The sequence below is a fragment of the Chenopodium album genome, chromosome 25, assembly GCF_948465745.1.
Source record: "Chenopodium album chromosome 25, dcCheAlbu1.1, whole genome shotgun sequence".
NCBI lineage: Eukaryota > Viridiplantae > Streptophyta > Magnoliopsida > Caryophyllales > Amaranthaceae > Chenopodium > Chenopodium album.
In genome coordinates this window covers 12,501-30,021 of record NC_137858.1, presented here as the reverse complement: position 1 = coordinate 30,021, position 17,521 = coordinate 12,501, and the positions used below count along the sequence as shown (strand labels likewise).

Genomic DNA, 17,521 nt, shown 5'->3' with positions numbered 1-17,521 from the left:
TTGTATTTGTCAACTCTAGTATAGGGAAAAAGACAGAAAAGAGTTGATAAGTGACTATCAATGATTGGTCAGGTAAACAAAAATCAAAGACATTCCTAAAAACCCAATTTAAATCACTTCATAGACAGTCATAGATTTTGATTAGTGAGCCTAAATACAAAAAAGTTACCATTAATTCTACCAATTATGAAGCAGAGGAATATCAATAAACAGAGTTACTCTGCTTTTCTTCTGATTTTATTGATCAAATTATCACCATTAAATTCGATTAATTTACCAAATTCTCATTCAAAGCTCGTCAAATCTTTACCTGGGTTTCCTGGAAGTCTACCTTTTAAGCTTCATACTGGGTATGCTCACGATTTTACATCTTTATTTTATTTTATAATCTTTTTTTTTATTTTTTTTTTTGAAAAAAATTTATAATCTATTTTTTTATTTATCTAAAGCTGCTTTTTGAATATTCAATTTTCGTAAGTTTGTCATTTTATAGTGAATTTTCGAGGAGGGGATTTAATTTTGTGTTGGTAGTTATGTTTGATGTTGATCGTAACAGATGATTTGGCTTGTTACATTTTTCTTCAACGCAATTACTATCTATGGGGTCAAAATAAAAATAATCTAGACTGTATTTTATGATGTACTCTGCATATATAATTTAACAATTAACGTGCGATTTTGTTAAATTCATTTCAATAAAATTTTTATAATTTTTTACTTTCATAATTTTCACTTACAATTTTAGATACTGATGCTAACATTACAGAACATACAAAAGCCAAGTTTGTCAAAATGTCAAACATTAAAGAAAAGAGGGAGTACTATCGATATATATAATAGGCATAAACACATTCATGCAATAAATGTCCCAAATTTTGATTATTTATTTACTTATTTATTTTTTTGTTTGGGATATGTTCACTTTTAAGGCTGTTTTTACTCAATTTTGGGTTTGAAGTGCATTTTTTAATTAGCAACTTTTCACAATTTTTTCTAGGTCTACTTAGCTCTGAGTTTAATGGGTGAGATAGCTTTGGATTTGATCACATGTTTTTTTTTTTTTGAGAAAAAAAAAAAAAAAAAAATCTTAAACTTGGGTTTCATCTACTTAGCTCTGAGTTCAATTTAGTGAGCCCAATTCAAAATTTAATTATTTTGTTTTTTGTGCAATTAGTAAACAGACAGTAATAGAAATTTTCATGACTTACATTGTGTCACTGTAGACATAAAAGTTGATACACTTCTTTGTAATATTTCAGGTGAATCAGGACACAATATAGTTTGTTTCATGCATATATGAGGATAAAATGTTAACGAATTGATGCACTTCTATTTACCGTTTTATTGATCCAGGGATATGTTCTCGGAAGTCCTGTGAGTGATCCAGACGAGAGTGATTTTATTGGGAGAATCAATTTTGTTTATCGTGTATCGCTATTATCAGATGATCTTTACGAGGTACACACTTGAAACTCCGCATCTTTCATGGCTGCTAACTTATAGCTATATTTTGATTGCAGCTATAAGATCATACCTTTTCTGCTTCTCACTCATTTCCACAAGGATATAGCTTTTCACCCTCAGTCGATACATTGAAATAAAACAAATTTGTAAATTTTTTGTTCAAATGTAAATATTATGACGTTTGAATGCAGTAAAAATGCATGTGTAACCATGTCTGTACTAAGAGTAACAAAGGTTTTGATAGATATTATAGGATTATTATAATATTTGTCGCAGAGTAGGATATATTTGTATATATTTGTGATATAGTTTGTATTCTTATCGTACTAGGTTTCCTAACAAGATTAGGACTAGTATTGTAACACTATATATATTATTCAATGGTACACACTCCAACCCAAGGAGTTTTTCCCGAAATCTAACATGGTATCACAGCCTAGATTTTTTAGGGTTCCACAAAATTAATTTTTTCCTAAAAAATTCGATCCTTTCTTTCTTCCGCATACTCTAATCTCTCGTGGTTAATTCATCACTAAATTTGCTACCTTTTTTTTTTTTTTGTCTTGTTTGCTGCCACATCAAGCCTTCAAATTATTTTAATTTGACTTACAGTAGCATAGTTTTTCGGTTTCCTTAGCAATGGCCAAGGATGATCAACCACCCACACCTCCTCCTCCTCCTCCCTCAAACGACTACCACCCTGCAAACTCCATCAGCAACATTCGGAACGAAGTTCCAGAAATTCTTGACCGTGACAAAGGGAATTATGGTAGTTGGGTTGAACTCTTCGAAATACATTGTCATTCCTGCAATGTTATCGATCATAGAGGGTATAGGTGTCTTGATCTCACCACAAATAAAATAATCATATCGCGTCATGTCACTTTTGATGAAGCGACTTTCCCATTCCGAAACCTAGCTAAGTTTCGTTCCCATGATTATGATTTTTTAGGTGATGATGATCCCCCACCTCATTTGTTGCATCCCACAGCCCACACTCCTCAAAATGCAACGCACCCTCCTTCACCACAAAACAGCCCACACCACATTTCCCCTCCTGGCAGCCCACAAAGCCCACACATGAGCAGCCCACAAACCTCACATCCCAGCAGCCCACACCCTGCATCACCTCACACTCCAAATCCGCATCTCTCACCTTCACTCCAGCCCACTCCGCAACATGGCTGCGGAGGCCCAGTTCCAGCCGCGGGTGGGCTGCGGTCTTCACTGCCCACGCCAACTCCGGACAGCAGCCCAGCCACGCGTAGTCCACCATATACACCGCCACCTTTGCGTGGCGTTCCTCCCATACAACCAACTCGGCCACCACCTCCCTCACCCCGTGTCACCCGTAGTCAACGGGGTATTTTTAAACCCAACCCGAAATATTGTAACCTCACAGTTCAACCTTCGGGTCCCACTCTTCATAAATCACCCCTTCCAAAGTCCTATAAACAAGCTTTAAATGACCATAATTGGAATGCGGCGATGAATGATGAATATGGTGCTTTAATTAAGACAGGGACATGGGAATTGGTGCCTAGGCCTGCGGGGGTGAACATTGTTAATTGCATGTGGCTATTTAAACATAAATACAAATCTAATGGTGACCTTGAAAGGCACAAAGCTCGTCTTGTATGTGATGGCAGGTCGCAGGAAATTGGTGTGGATTGTGATGAGACTTTCAGTCCGGTAGTTAAACCGGCCACTATTCGTACTGTTCTCAGTTTAGCTATGGCTAAAAAGTGGTCGATACATCAATTAGATGTCAAAAATGCTTTTTTACATGGTGACTTGCAGGAAACTGTTTACATGCGCCAACCTCCGGGTTTTATTGATCAGAAAGCACCCACTCATGTTTGTCGACTCCGCAGGGCTCTCTATGGTTTGAAACAAGCTCCCAGAGCTTGGTACCAACGCTTTGCAAATTTTCTCATCAAATTGGGTTTTGTCATCTCTCAGAGTGACAACTCTCTGTTTGTTTTTCGACAGGGTGATGATATGGCATATTTGCTTCTATATGTTGATGATATTATATTAACTACCTCTTCTGACAAGTTGCGTGCAGGGATCATATCTCAGTTACAAACTGAGTTCCCTATGACTGATTTGGGTCCGTTGAGTTATTTTTTAGGGATAGCGGTAACCCGTACTCCCTCTTATTTGCTACTTTCACAGGGAAAGTATGCACAGGAGATTTTAGAGCGTGCAGGTATGGGCTCATGTAAACCTGCAGCTACTCCAATTGACACTAAGTCAAAACTTAGTGCAGATGCAGGACCACCGTTTCGGGATCCGACTTTGTATCGTAGTTTAGCAGGTGCTCTTCAGTACCTCACTTTCACTAGGCCAGATATTGCATATGCGGTACAACAGGTGTGTCTTTTTATGCATGATCCTCGGGAACCTCACTTTGAGGCATTGAAACGCATTCTGCGTTATGTTCAGGGTACCATTGATCACGGCTTACATTTATATCCGACTGTTTCTCATCGACTTATTACTTACACTGACGCTGACTGGGGAGGTTGTCCCGATACCCGACGTTCCACATCGGGCTATTGTTGTTTCCTTGGGGACAACCTCGTGTCTTGGTCATCTAAGCGTCAGCATACTTTGTCTAAGTCGAGTGCAGAAGCGGAATATCGAGGCGTCGCGAATGTTGTCTCAGAGGCATGTTGGCTTCGTAATCTTTTACTTGAGTTACATTGTCCTCTACGGCAGGCTACTATTGTTTATTGTGATAATGTCAGTGCTATCTACCTTTCTGGCAACCCGGTACAACACCAACGCACCAAACATGTGGAGATGGATATTCATTTTGTTCGAGAAAAGGTTGCTTTGGGACAAGTTCGGGTTTTGCATGTTCCTACTAGATATCAGTTTGCAGACATTTTCACCAAAGGCCTACCACGAGACTTATTTTTGGAATTTAGGTCCAGTCTTAGCGTTCGCCCTCCTCCCGCTACGACTGCGGGGGTGTGATAGATATTATAGGATTATTATAATATTTGTCGCAGAGTAGGATATATTTGTATATATTTGTGATATAGTTTGTATTCTTATCGTACTAGGTTTCCTAACAAGATTAGGACTAGTATTGTAACACTATATATATTATTCAATGGTACACACTCCAACCCAAGGAGTTTTTCCCGAAATCTAACAGGTTTTTCATCTTGCTGAAGGTAAACAGAGGTTTTGTGAAAGCAAATTTGACATTAATCTTGATTCATGTGTTTTCTTAATAAAAAATAAAGGAAGAAAGAAAGAGAAAAGAGGCAGAAGTGTTAGTACAGTAACAAATACGAGTATAATTCAAAATTTGGCAATGCTTTATGTTGATTTTGTTGAAAAGAATTATTCATCCTTTGTTATATTTCATTTTACAGTCAACCAAAGTAAGTTGTGGTGCTCCGAACTGGAATGTTAGCAATGCAGAATGCGAAGATAATGCTCAGACTGTTTCTGATGTGAGTGATTGAGTAATTGAGTAATTGTTAGAAAAAAGTGTTGAATCAAGTTATTTAGCTGCTTAATGTTTGAACCTAAGTATATGTGATCTTTCTTTTCAAAAGAGAAGTATTCAATCAAAGTATTGGACTAACAATTACCTCTTATGCAGTTTATTGCTCCATTAAATGATGAAAATATTTTGGAGTCAAAATGCAATGATTTGTTCCCAAGTAATTGGTGTCGGGTATGTAATTCCATTGCTCTTCACCCTTGTTCAAGCTCTAGTACTGTATCAATAATCATTTCTTGTCTTCTTTCCTGCGGTATAGAAAAACTATAACTTAATCATCGACAATTGGGCAAACAATGCTCAAGTTCGAGAAGCACTTCATGTTCGGGAGGTAAGCTGATTATTCTAATCATAGAGGTCGCTTTGAAGTTCATTTAATTATTAACAAAGCTCAGAAGCTGGTTCATATTACGGTTGTCATGAACAATTATAATATCATCACTAACCTTGAATTGTTTTTAGGGAACAGTGGGTCATTGGACTCGATGTAACTTAACCATGAGGACTCAAACATACAACACAACAATGATGAGCAACAGCTTTGGTGATCATCAATATCTTGCAAACAAGCCTATTAGAGCACTTATATACAGGTAATATTTATTAGCTTTTGTTCCATAGTCTCCTTGTATCCTCCTTAAAACCAAGTTACAAACCTCAGTTACTATACGAAGGACCCCGTAAATTGATTAGAGTTCTTTTGCTCATCAACAGTGGTGATCAGGAGCTGAGTGCAACATATGTGGGCACACAGAGATGGATCAAGAAGCTCGACGTACCAATTGATAATGATTGGAGGCCATGGATTGTAAATGGCCAAGTTGCTGGGTAATTTGCTTGTACTTCTATCCTTGACAGTCAACATTTTTCCATTGAATTTTATTGACTATGTAGTATTGTGTTATGCAGATATGTTACAGATTATTCAAATGGGCACTACAATTTGACATTTACCACAGTTAAGGTATATAAGACACATTATTCAGCTATACTTCTCCCATTCAATTCTTCTTTTTTTGAAATTATAGTAATTGAATATCGAATTCACGATTTGTGATTGTAGGGAGCAGGGCATTGCCCTTCAGAGTATAAACCTCGAGAAAGTTTGTTCATGTTCCAAAGATGGGTTGCACAAAAGTATCTCTAGTGGGGCGAATGGCGATAGTTAAATTTCTAATTTCAGAAAAGTGCATTTGATTAATCGTGGTTTGCCTATTGTATAATGGCATCTATGCATATAAAGGAAAATCATATCTGTGTGAGTTGACTTATTATTGATTGATTTTAGGATGAAACCTCCTTCGAAAATCTAAGTAGTCTTGCTTTCCTTTTTATCAGAGTAGAGAGCAATATCATTATTAGTAAAATTTATCAGCGCCGATTACATGTTATATATAATTAAGCATTTGAACCTCCTTATATCATTGTGTAATTAAAGAGAGGAAAAGAGTGAATATAAAACAAGTTGGTTAGGTGTGAGTGTGTGACCTAAATTTAAGATACTCCCACTGTTTTAAAAATTAAAATGAATGCCCTAATTTGACTGGGTACATATATATGTCAACGTAAAATTTTGGCCAATAATATCTATGATTATCAATAAATATATACTATGAATATAATAAAAAAATTGATACAGTACTGAGACGATTTTAACAAATACGCACATGACTATAAAATTTCTTATGTATAAATCCTCACGTTAGATTATCTAAATAGTGCACGAAGTCAAAATGAGGCATTAATTTTGAAATGAAGAGAATAAACACTCATTAATGCTTCACTTTCTTATTAATTGGGTTTCAAAGAAAGGGTCTTGTTTTATCCAATAATAGAACTAGAAAAATAAGTTTACGAAAGAAATGTTGATTCAGACGTGAAAAGAACATATTCCGGGTTTTCCACTTTCCACCATTATTCTTGTCCGAAATCCTTTGAATTCATGTATTGAATCCCAAGCAGGTGAACAACTAAAAGAAGGAAAAAGGATGCTAATTAAAATAGGGTAATTTTTTAAATTCTTAAAACAAAAAATACCATTGAAAATTTTATTCCAAAAAAAAAAAAAAAAACTTTAAACAAGTAAATCAATAGAGAACTTGAGTAACAAAGTCGTTTATCTATCTACATGTTTTGTCATAAGTCACAAAATACTTGCAATTACTTTACTTTTATTCCTTTCACATTTTTTTTAAAAAAAAAAAAAAAAAAAAAAAAAAACCAGAAATCGTAGTATTTCCTTCACTTAAAATTGTATGACAGAAAAAACACACACAACTCAAACTAAGAAGAAGATAATGGGTGGTAGACCAACAAGTTTATCCGCAAATTCTGACCCTTTAAACTTTGCTAAACCAACGACTTCTTCTACTACTTCTTCTGTTGATTCTGTTTTCGGTTTGGTACCTACTCGACTCGAAGCTGAATATGCAATTACAGCCTTTCAAAGGTATGTAATATATTTCAACCGACTTTTTTTTTGTACATAATATATAGTAGTCTTCATCTTGTTATAAAGGTTTGTTGCTTGCTATGATTTTTGACCGACATTATTAATCATCCAATTATTGAAATATGCATGAGATGTAAGTAATTACAAAAAAGGGGAGATTGAAATTTCAAAGAATCTCCCTCTAACATAAGATATTAAGATGAATTTTACAAGCTAAAACAGAACATACCATATACAAGTAGTCTGATGGAGTTCCCTTCAAAATTTCAGTTTCATGATGCAAGGGCTTTCTTCATCGATGTTGATATTTGATCGTCTTCAGCCAATTTTGAGCCATGATCAACTGCAGTCCACTGGATTCCAAAGGGTTTATGATGCCTTTCACTTGCTACAGACAGTTCCATATGTTCAAGTAAGTTATTTAATTAATATACACATCGTAACTTGTAAACAAAGGATGAGAAGAAAAACAGGATGAGCAAAACATCTTTGTTACATGCAGAGAATGGTGGTTTCCATATCATCTGATAAAGCTGTGTGGGATGCTGTAATGAACAATAACGAAGTTCAGGAGTTCCGCCAGTTACTCCATCAAGGTACATTTCAGATACTTTGTACGAAGTACATATATATCACTTAACTTATTTAGAGTTTTCCTTTACTGATTAATTGAGGAAATGCTGATGCAGCTAAATCAAGCAGACATCAGAGGTCTGATGAGGAACCTGCCTTGGTTTCAATGATTTTAAAGTGGATATTGGACAACATGAAGCTTAAAGTTTTGCAACTGATTGAGTCGTTGAAGTCAGTAGTCAGCAACAGCTTCGAGTCCTCCCAATACAAGAACACAACAAACCCTGAATTGAAACATGGGTTTGAGGAGATGATTGTCTCGACTGTACTTCTCTCTACCATTACTCTCATGATTGTGCTTGTAACTCGTGCCTATGGAGCATAATCATTATTAACCCTGCTTAGTTTGGGCTTATTAACATGTGCATATTTTGAGTATTGGAATCAGTTGATTTCCAACATGTGTAGCTACATTAAGGATAATTTTCAACCTATTCAACCCTCTTGAAAAAATCTGCATAGATCTTGGCTCCCCGGCTCCTAAAAATAAGTTTGGATAGTACCCTGAACCCAAGCTTTTGCTCATTATGTTACTTTAGGTTATTCATTACCCTAATAGTTTCCTAACTAATTAGGCAAGTATTATTTTTCCCCAAATTATACTTTGCGATTGTCTGTAGTCTGTATAAAACCTTGTAAAGTTGCATACAATTAACAAGTGCATCAAGTAAAAAAAAAAAAATGTAAATCAATGTCTTGCAGACTTGCAGTTACATTCTATTGTCTGAATTCAAATCACTGAATGCCATTTGCAGTGGTCTAGAATCACAAATCAGTATAGTTTAATGATTACAGTTATTGTTTAATCTGATGGCTCAATAGACCATAATCTGTCCCAAAGGAGGATACATTCAATCAACGACCTGACATGAATACATGACTGTCTGTAACTCAACACTTTCTGGCCTCTTAGTCAGTTATCAAGGTCTTACTGAGCAGCAGCATCAGGGTCTCACTGAGCAGTAATCAGGGCCTCTTAGTCAGTAAATCAGTAATCAAGGTCTCACTGAGCAGCATCATCAGGGGAAAGGCAGAGCTAGCATTTGGCCATTTGGGACAACAAGATACAGATGGGATGACTGAAGAATGAAAACATAAAAGAATTCTCTTCGTCTCAAATTAGTACAAGTCGTTTGATTGTGTTAGGAATAATTTATTTTTTGAGATAATTATGGCAAATAACTATATTCCATCACAATTCTCACAAACTAGTTTGTTTATATTCTATTTTTGGCAGAAATGAAAGCAGCTGAGTAGACTTGTGTAACGGTGTATGACCGATCTTACACTCATGATAATGTAAGACGTTTAAAATTTACCCCGAAAAAGATAGAATCAAGAAATCATCTCCCTCTACCTGTCTCATACTACACACACTGTACTAAATTAAGCACAAATTCAGCCACCTTTCCTTAGTATTTTTGCCTTTTCTCTCTTTCTACGAATAGTTGTGGAATCAGACTGATTTCCTCACAACCTTCCTCATCTTCGTCATTAGCAATAAAAAATTGGTACGGAGTACTTTGTAATGGCAAACCAAATTTCTTTCTTTTCATCATGATGCATAAGGATGCTTTAAGCCTAAAGCTGCTAAAGTTCATTATAATAATCAGCAGCTTTAACTTTTGCTCTTGGAAATTTTATACTTCATTTTTTTTTGAATGAATCCATTAGACAATTCAATTTTATGGTATAGACTGAGGAATAAGGATACTAAAAACTACGAAATAAGAAATTTTTCCCCTCTATACTTTCCTAAATACACAGATCGTCCATTACAATTATGCCAATCTTTTCCAAAATTTTCACATTTTCTGTTATACCAAAAGATAAAATGGAAGAAAAAACTCGTAAAACAACACAAATTTCTAATTTGTCTTTACCATCAACTTTAGCTAACAGAAATAAGATTGGGGGTCAAATATCAACTGATAAGTATTGTATTAACTCTGTTTTTAGGTCCGTTCCCACTCGAGCTGAGGCTGATTACTCCATGTCAGCCATCCAAAGGTATGAACAGCATAGCATTAGGACCTAGTCTCTTCTTACTTGGTTTCCTACTATTTCTTTCCTCTACTTCAAAGCCTACTATCGATACACGGGTGTTCTCACTGACCTGATCTATTGATTTCCCATCAAATCACAGTTTTGAAGTGGAGGAAAGAAATAGTACGAAACAAAGTAGGCTTTGAAGTAGTTGTCCTCCTCCCCACCCCAATCTACCTTTCTCTATTCGCTCTGTTGAAATAACTGGTGTATTCCCAGTTTTCACAGAGTATTATAGTGCATTACTACTACAAGGATGATTAATAGAGAACTATAGATTACAAGTGACAACTGCAAGGAAAGATAAAGACGTTTTGGAAGGGGTAAAACTCTGCAAATATAGGCTTATAGCAACTCAAGTGCTTAAAACTCATGCGAGGTGATAGTAGTCATGAGGAAAAAGAGAGGAGAATTTATATTTCATTTCAAACTTAACTGTTACATTAGCACTCAACTGGATGGAACTTAGCAAAAGGGATATCATACATATACTACGAATCAAAAAATGTCAACCTACCATATAGAAATATAGAATTGTCAAAACTAGAAGATGAGGTAACCACTCTTGAGTACCAACTCAGTCCAGAACATGAGATTACAAAATATTAAGCACAAGGTTGAAAAGTTTGCAATTGTAACCGATATTTACCTCATTCCATATTGGATTAGACGATATAAGTAAAAAATTTAATAGAACAAATTGGCTGGATTGAATCCTCTTGTCATGCATGTCTTGAACTGGTCTCAGTAATCTGAACAGCAAACACTTTACAAGCTTCTCTAGGGAAACCCCTGGCAATTAGTAAGTAAAAGGGAACACCAAACTTGAGAAGTTAACTGCTCCTATCTAGGAAGACTCCAAAATTTAACCCCACAATCTTGGGGCCACTAGCTCACGATCAGCAGCTGAACCTTCACTTGCAAGATTCTGGATGCGAAATGAAAACTCTTCCGCCTAAAATGATGAGAAGATTTAAGCAATCAATATTAATCACACTTGCATGTAATGTACAGCTAATATGCATGCACAAAATTAAGCAAAATAAGAAGAGTCTCTTGACTCATAGCCACCACTGAGCGCAATTATAAATCTTTGAATGGGTGGAGAGCGCTGTGTATCTAACATGTAGTACATCTCTAGCAAAAGTATGTATATTGTGTTATGAATTATGAAGCTAAGCAGCCAAATCATCTTAAATCCTAAACAACATCCTCATAGTAGAGGTTCACATTTCTGCCCTGATCATGTAAATTAATAGCACTAGTAGAAGTGCAGTTAGTCAGCCAGCTAAAACACTAACATTCCTGAAACCAACATGTTTATTTATTTATTTATTTGGGTGGGTGGGGGGGGGGGGGGGGGTGAGGAGCAGAAAAAAAAAATCTCATTACACGTGAAATATAAGATATTTTGAGGTTTAGTAAACAACAGTGTCACTGCAAAGACAATAGACAAACAGGTCGCAGTATATATTTTAAAGCATGACCTCTGCAAAACAACCTTTGCCAGCAAATTTGAAATTGAGAAAGGTGGCTACAATTTACTAACCTTTTCATCAATCCACATCAGAGAGCTTAACTGATTATTCAAGATCCTCACCACCACGTCTAATGGACTCATTCCTTCAGTTGTATCAAGTGCTCCACCCTACATAGCAAAATTAATGTATACAGTTTCCAGTAAAAAAAAAGTAAGATGCTAGTAAAACTAACATGGCATGGAACATATCCATACCTGACTAGCATTCAGGGACTGAATAATTGATTTAATCTGCTCCGTCATGTGTTCTAGTTCCCTTTCAACAGATTCTGCCTGATCATACCTGCACCACCAACAAGTAAAAAAAGCAAGTTAAGTACCTGACAATTGTGTGTTAGTTGTACAACAGACTAAGCCCACATAATGCCCAAACTTGTGTACCAAACACTGTCGCAGACGAGCAACAAACTCTCCTCCAGAACTTATTGGAGAAACCCAATTACCCATCACTGCCAGCAACTGATCCTTAGGGCATCACCTCTAATGGGAAATACACACATTACATCACATGGTTTCGACCACAGCACTTATGGCCATCAAGCAACCCCGACAATATTATCGAGTTTTTGTCAGCACTCCCTACCAAGCCAGGCCCCAATAGTATTACAACTTGCAAGGGTGTAAGTAGGATTTGAAAAGGGGTCAGCATGGCCATCAAGGGTCTGCTGTGGTCCAGATGGGACATGTTGACCCCAGTCAATCCTGGATAATTACCCAGGATCTGACTTCTCCCTTTTGGCATTTTTCACCTTAGGAAAGGATGAAATTGACATACAAAAAGGACCAATAACACCAAGTACTTACATTGCATCTCTGGTGGATGCAGCTTCATCATCTAGAAGCAAATTTCTTTCATCCTTGTAGATACGCTCGGCTTCTTCTTCAATACTTTCCAAGGCTTTATCAACCTTGAAAGAGTCCAAAACACAAAATAACATCAGAGTTTAGGGGAATGATATAATACAGTTCCATAAGCAACACGATATTGGAGTTTCAAAAAATAAAAGAGAATATAATTTACCCCGACACAAAATTAGCACTTCAAAGAAATATAAAAATATTTTGTAGCAGACAATGGAAAAATGCATACGCATAGTTTTGTACGCAAATTTCACAGATAGATACAAATTGTACATGCTATATCATCCCCGGCTTCCTGCAGACTTGTAAACAGCCACCCAGAATTTAGAGAACCAATGCTCAACTTTCTGTAAGTCTTAGCCATCTCACTGTTAATCTTTAACAGATGAACTTAAAAAGACACCGACACCATCCCCCCCCCCCCCCCCCCCCCCCTCTCCAAAATACAGAAGTTCCACCCACACCCCTCCAGGCCTCCAAAAAGAGAATGCCACCATCAGATACAAAAAAGAAACAAAGGTTTGCTTTAGCAGTTTGAAGGGTTACACTGGGGCGGACACAAACAGAACTCTGCGGCCAAAGTTTGGTTCAAGCTTGGCTCTTTTGCTGATGAGCCATGTTTGGCTGAATTTAAATCAAGCCAAACTCGAACATGATATTTAAGTTAGTAACAAGTTCAAGATTGTTTATAAAATTTAATTAAACCAAGCAGAGAAATGTTGGGAGTGTGGTTTGGCTCAGCTCGTGGCAAGCCATAGGCTAAGCTGTAATTCAATCAAAGTTTTTTGGGCAGAAAAGCACATGAAAAATGCTGAAATTCAGAGTTGGCACTTACTCTATTTAAAATCACAAATTACAGATATCACAGATTCTCAGACACTCTTATTATATGGCTAGTAGGAGGACAAACTATAGGAAAACATTTGGACCAAAATTAACTCCTCAGAATTCATCACATGAACCAGTAAACTATGAAGCCAACCTAGAGGATTCAAACCAAAGCAAGCTCCAAGGACATCAATATCTATGACTTAAACCTTCTCCAATAGTAACTGTGTCTAGTCCATACATTGATGAAAAAAAAAAAAAACACTGAGAAGAACCGCCAATGTCTTCAATCACCATGCTGGTTTACAGATTGACAGCACAAGACAGACTCATTGCTCTTTATCACGTCCAAGACGCCATCATAGAAATTCAATGTGATCAATAGAAAAGCAAGAGATTCAAGCCCAAAATGAAGAAAAATCCACAATTTAAACTATAAATACTGCATTATACTCTGTGCAGAGCCACATTGTCACATAAAATTATGAATAGCACAAAGTTCAATATAACTACCTCTTGTTGATGAGTCTCAATTAACTCCAGTTGTCTTTCCAAATTGGATTGAGTCTCAACCACTTTTGCTACTTCAGTCTGATCCATGATGAAATAGCATCAAGAAGATTGAAAAAAAAAGACAGAATTAGAGTAAAGATAAGCAATGGAGCAACTGAATAAACTTAAAATATATGCACTTCAGCATACATATCTGTGAGAAATCATTATAGCTAGAAACAAGATTATTTTGATTGTTTTTGCTATTTTTATTAACTTGACTCCTCTAATCTATTAGCAACATGCTCACTCCTGCCTTTCAACATTCCCAGCATGCCTCACCTCCATGATTCTATAGTCAATTAAAGTGCCCAATGAAACAGAGTTCTGCTCCAGACATATTCCAAAATTCCAGGTGCTAGCCTCTTTCACCACTCGAAACAGGATTAGAAAGCTCTATATACCAATTAATATCCATCATGTCTTTCTTAAGAGGATACCCTGTTCTCCAACTCTCCCCTCAACCTCAATACATACTAAGATCTCTTTGAAACAAATAAGTCCATCCACATTCCCATTTAATCACACACACACACATGATAAAGAAACATAATTCCTATTGTATACACATACGATAAAAGAATAATTCCATAGGAATGACTGGATTAGAAAAGGCAGGAAGAATAATTCCCAAAATAACATTAGACAAGCAGACCAATCCATAGGAATTACTGGATTAGAAAAGGCAGGAAGAATAATTCAAACAAAATACCTCAAGTCGTAGAAGTACATCTCGGTTTTGCAAGATTCTTTTGTCCCAATCAGCAATTGCATTAGCTTGCTTCTGGAATTTTCTAGTACGATCTTGTAATTCAGAGTTCCACTCCTTGATGATCTTCCAGCCAGAAAGTCCATAGAAAAATCACATGGATATTATTATTTCAGAAACAAGGGGAATTCCAGCTCGCACAAGATAACATTATAGAAAAACTGACAAAAAATTGCTGTCTGCATGTTTTCCATGTTACAGAAAAATTAAAGTACCTCTTCAACAGTTTTTCCAGTGATCTCAGAGGGCAACTTGGGGGTGGGAGCAGATGTTACTGGGGTACTCACGGCAGAGGTAGTTCTACATAAAAGAGAGAACATGAGCACTTACAGATTAACCTCCAAAGTAAATTTTTATGTCAATACAATCAATCTATTGGCACATAGGGAAGAAAAAAAAAAATTTCCTCATGATGGGAAGAAAGGGAAAGGAAGATGGAAGTGTTCAGAACCCACATTATACATCAATTAATTGCTATGCCAGCAAAAGAGACAGAAGCAGAACTTTTGTCATGAATAAACTTCACTTGCAGATCATGGTGGTGCTAAACAATGCTAATCACATTGACAAAGATAGCCAATATTGTTTCATTGCAACAAAAAGCCATTTTTTTTTTTTGAGGGAAACAATTAAGCCATTAATCTAACCACAATCTAGAAATAGCTTTCAAGTATCATTGTCGGCACTAAAGAAAGCAAGATTGCAAATAACAAAAGTATAAAAAAACTTCAATTATAGGAGTTTTGGTAACAGTAAATTTGAACTACACAAATAAAAGGCACTAACCCACTACTTGAGGCTACAGCAACAACAGAAGATGTTTGTACAGCAGTTGTTGTAGAGCCGGAGATGTCCGCTGAGAGAGAAGTTGTAGCCAGGAAGCCTAAAATAAGACTCATTAGACTACTTAATAATTTCTCAAGGATCATAGGAATATGGAGACAAAATAGTTAACAATTTTCTTATCAAATGAGGCAAGCATCAAGATATTGTTGGTCCATAACCCAAATGATAAATACTTTCCCAAAAAAAAAAACATTTATAAAAGATAGTAGTGTCAGGTTCCCTCAACAGAAAAGGCTCTTGACACTTGGATGCAATCTCAATTGCAAAAAATATCAAGTATGCTTTGGAGTAAAGAGCCATAGCTTTATACTAAAGAGCAGTATTTTCTTCATGCAGAAAATCACAGTATTTTGCCAACATAGAGACAAAGGAACCGAAACCAAAAAGACATTTAAGATTTAATTCCCATAAGATCCATCAAATTTAAAAATAAAGCATATCACACTAGACTAATATCTACTTCACCTTCACTACATTTTTCTTTCACCACCTTTGTTTCTCATATTATTTTGGATAACTTAAAAAGGGTCCTACAATATGGATGCATTCTTCTCAAGATCTTGAAACGTTCTCAAAGATATAGAAATGCAATGACTATCTAGCTATAATCAATTGTTATAACCACATATTCCATGAACTCCAGAGACACATTCGGATTCAAGCTCGAACTAGATTGGTCAGAACAGAAGCTCATGGGATTCTTGTTCTATTTCTCTTCCTTCTTACCATTCCAACAAACCACCTATTTGTACTACCAACAATAACAGTATAATATTTACATAAAATCTCATGAATCAGATTGGATACACAAGGAAACTATACCATTTTTCAACAGAATCTCAGATTTATCATGGAAATGCAACAGGAACAAGTCTCTTTAACACCCCCCCACCCAGCATTCACAATAACAAAACCAAACAAACATCATGAAATCCCAGTAATTCATACTTCTGTGCATATAAGCATCAATTCAAAATTCAATCAGTTAAATGCCACAAATTTAGCAAAGCTCACCAGTAGCAGGGGAAGTAGTAGCAGTGCTAGCAGCAGCAGTACTAGTAGTAATAGTAGATGCAGTTTGCTGAGGCTGCGATTGAGAAGACAAAGCTGGGGTAGTAGCTTTAGTTGCAGGAACAGTAAAACTCGGAAACGAAGCAGTAGCATTGCTCAAGGAAGAAGACCCAGAAGAGACCCCAAAACCAGTAAACGCAGTTGTTGCTGGAGAAGCCGCAGCCGGAACTGAAGCAGAAGCTGCTGGTGTCGTCACCGTTGATGAATTCAGTGAAAACCCAGTGAATGCAGCAGATGAAGCAGTTGATGCAGCAGTAGCAGCAGGTTGAGATGATGAATTCAGGGAAAAGCCCGTGAATGCAGATGGGGCAGTTGATGTAGTAGCAGCAGCAGGTTGAGCTGAAGCAGCAGGAGTTGTAGTTGCAGTTGCAGCAGTGGTAGGAGTTGAGAGCAATGTTGCTGTGGCAGCAGATGGAGGTGTAGTAGGGGTGGCAGTAGCACCAAAGAGCGGCTTCGAAGCCGAGGCAGCGGCATTGTTGAAATTGAACAATGACGATGATGTATTGGTACTAGCAGCAGAAGACGAAGCCGGTGGAGTAAAGGAAAAAGCCGGAGAAGGCGATGCAGCGGTTGTGGTTGCGGTTGGTGTTGCTGTTTGAGTAGGCGATTTCAAGAATGAAAACGCACCCGTAGAAGTAGCAGCTGAAGAAGAAGAAGCCGACCCAAATACAGATGACGGTGCAGCAGCAGAAGAAGAAGCCGACCCAAATAAAGAAGACGACGGTGCAGCAGCAGAAGAAGAAGCAGAAGACGCAAAGAAAGAAGATGGTGTAGAAGCGGAGGAGGTGGTTGAAGCGGCGGCGGGAGAGAAAGAGAAGGCAGGAGTTGCAGCGGAGGAGGAATGTGTAGCAGAGGATCCAAACCCAAATAAAGGAGTGGAGGAAGACCCGAACCCGAAACCGAGTGACAGGGCGGAGGAAGGTGTAGCGGAGG

General features: G+C 37.0%; 3 protein-coding genes and 1 long non-coding RNA gene across 4 annotated transcripts in view; 3 read left to right on the top strand and 1 right to left on the bottom strand.

Moving 5' to 3' along the window:
- Positions 1–103: 103 nt before the first annotated feature.
- Positions 104–4,937, top strand: LOC145614290 (uncharacterized). The gene is made up of 3 exons (XR_014107086.1): positions 104–350; positions 1,354–1,458; positions 4,857–4,937. It is a non-coding gene; the product is annotated as an uncharacterized LOC145614290 (long non-coding RNA).
- Positions 4,938–5,083: 146 nt separating this feature from the next.
- LOC145615670 (putative serine carboxypeptidase-like 52) lies at positions 5,084–6,137 on the top strand. The gene is made up of 6 exons (XM_081670731.1): positions 5,084–5,164; positions 5,250–5,321; positions 5,453–5,583; positions 5,705–5,818; positions 5,900–5,954; positions 6,054–6,137. The coding sequence occupies exons 1-6, from the start codon at positions 5,084–5,086 to the stop codon at positions 6,135–6,137; spliced, it is 537 nt and encodes a 178-aa protein (XP_081526857.1).
- A 1,087-nt stretch (positions 6,138–7,224) lies between these two features.
- On the top strand, positions 7,225–8,486 carry LOC145615587 (uncharacterized). Its single transcript, XM_081670661.1, has 4 exons — positions 7,225–7,439; positions 7,713–7,854; positions 7,945–8,038; positions 8,132–8,486. The coding sequence occupies exons 1-4, from the start codon at positions 7,246–7,248 to the stop codon at positions 8,398–8,400; spliced, it is 699 nt and encodes a 232-aa protein (XP_081526787.1). The 5' UTR covers positions 7,225–7,245; the 3' UTR covers positions 8,401–8,486.
- Positions 8,487–10,586: 2,100 nt separating this feature from the next.
- The window catches only part of LOC145614627 (uncharacterized), a 7,575-nt gene continuing 640 nt past the window's right edge, over positions 10,587–17,521 (bottom strand). The window contains exons 1-9 of the mRNA XM_081669689.1: positions 16,532–17,521; positions 15,458–15,554; positions 14,887–14,971; positions 14,615–14,737; positions 13,864–13,941; positions 12,466–12,569; positions 11,857–11,944; positions 11,671–11,769; positions 10,587–11,076 (exon numbers count right to left, since the gene is read on the bottom strand). The exon at positions 16,532–17,521 is cut by the window's right edge and continues 640 nt beyond it. Of these exons, the coding sequence (XP_081525815.1) occupies positions 10,987–11,076; positions 11,671–11,769; positions 11,857–11,944; positions 12,466–12,569; positions 13,864–13,941; positions 14,615–14,737; positions 14,887–14,971; positions 15,458–15,554; positions 16,532–17,521 (1,754 nt within the window). The 3' untranslated portion in view covers positions 10,587–10,986. The remainder of the gene's footprint in view (positions 11,077–11,670; positions 11,770–11,856; positions 11,945–12,465; positions 12,570–13,863; positions 13,942–14,614; positions 14,738–14,886; positions 14,972–15,457; positions 15,555–16,531) is intronic.

Coding starts and splice junctions, on each gene's coding strand:
- LOC145615670 (XM_081670731.1), top strand. CDS start 5,084: ATGCAGTTTATTGCTCCATTAAATGATGAAAATATTTTGGAGTCAAAA. Junction 5,322..5,452: donor AAGCACTTCATGTTCGGGAG/GTAAGCTGATTA, acceptor AATTGTTTTTAG/GGAACAGTGGGTCATTGGAC. Junction 5,584..5,704: donor ATTAGAGCACTTATATACAG/GTAATATTTATT, acceptor GCTCATCAACAG/TGGTGATCAGGAGCTGAGTG.
- LOC145615587 (XM_081670661.1), top strand. CDS start 7,246: ATGACAGAAAAAACACACACAACTCAAACTAAGAAGAAGATAATGGGT. Junction 7,440..7,712: donor GCAATTACAGCCTTTCAAAG/GTATGTAATATA, acceptor TCAAAATTTCAG/TTTCATGATGCAAGGGCTTT. Junction 7,855..7,944: donor AGACAGTTCCATATGTTCAA/GTAAGTTATTTA, acceptor TGTTACATGCAG/AGAATGGTGGTTTCCATATC.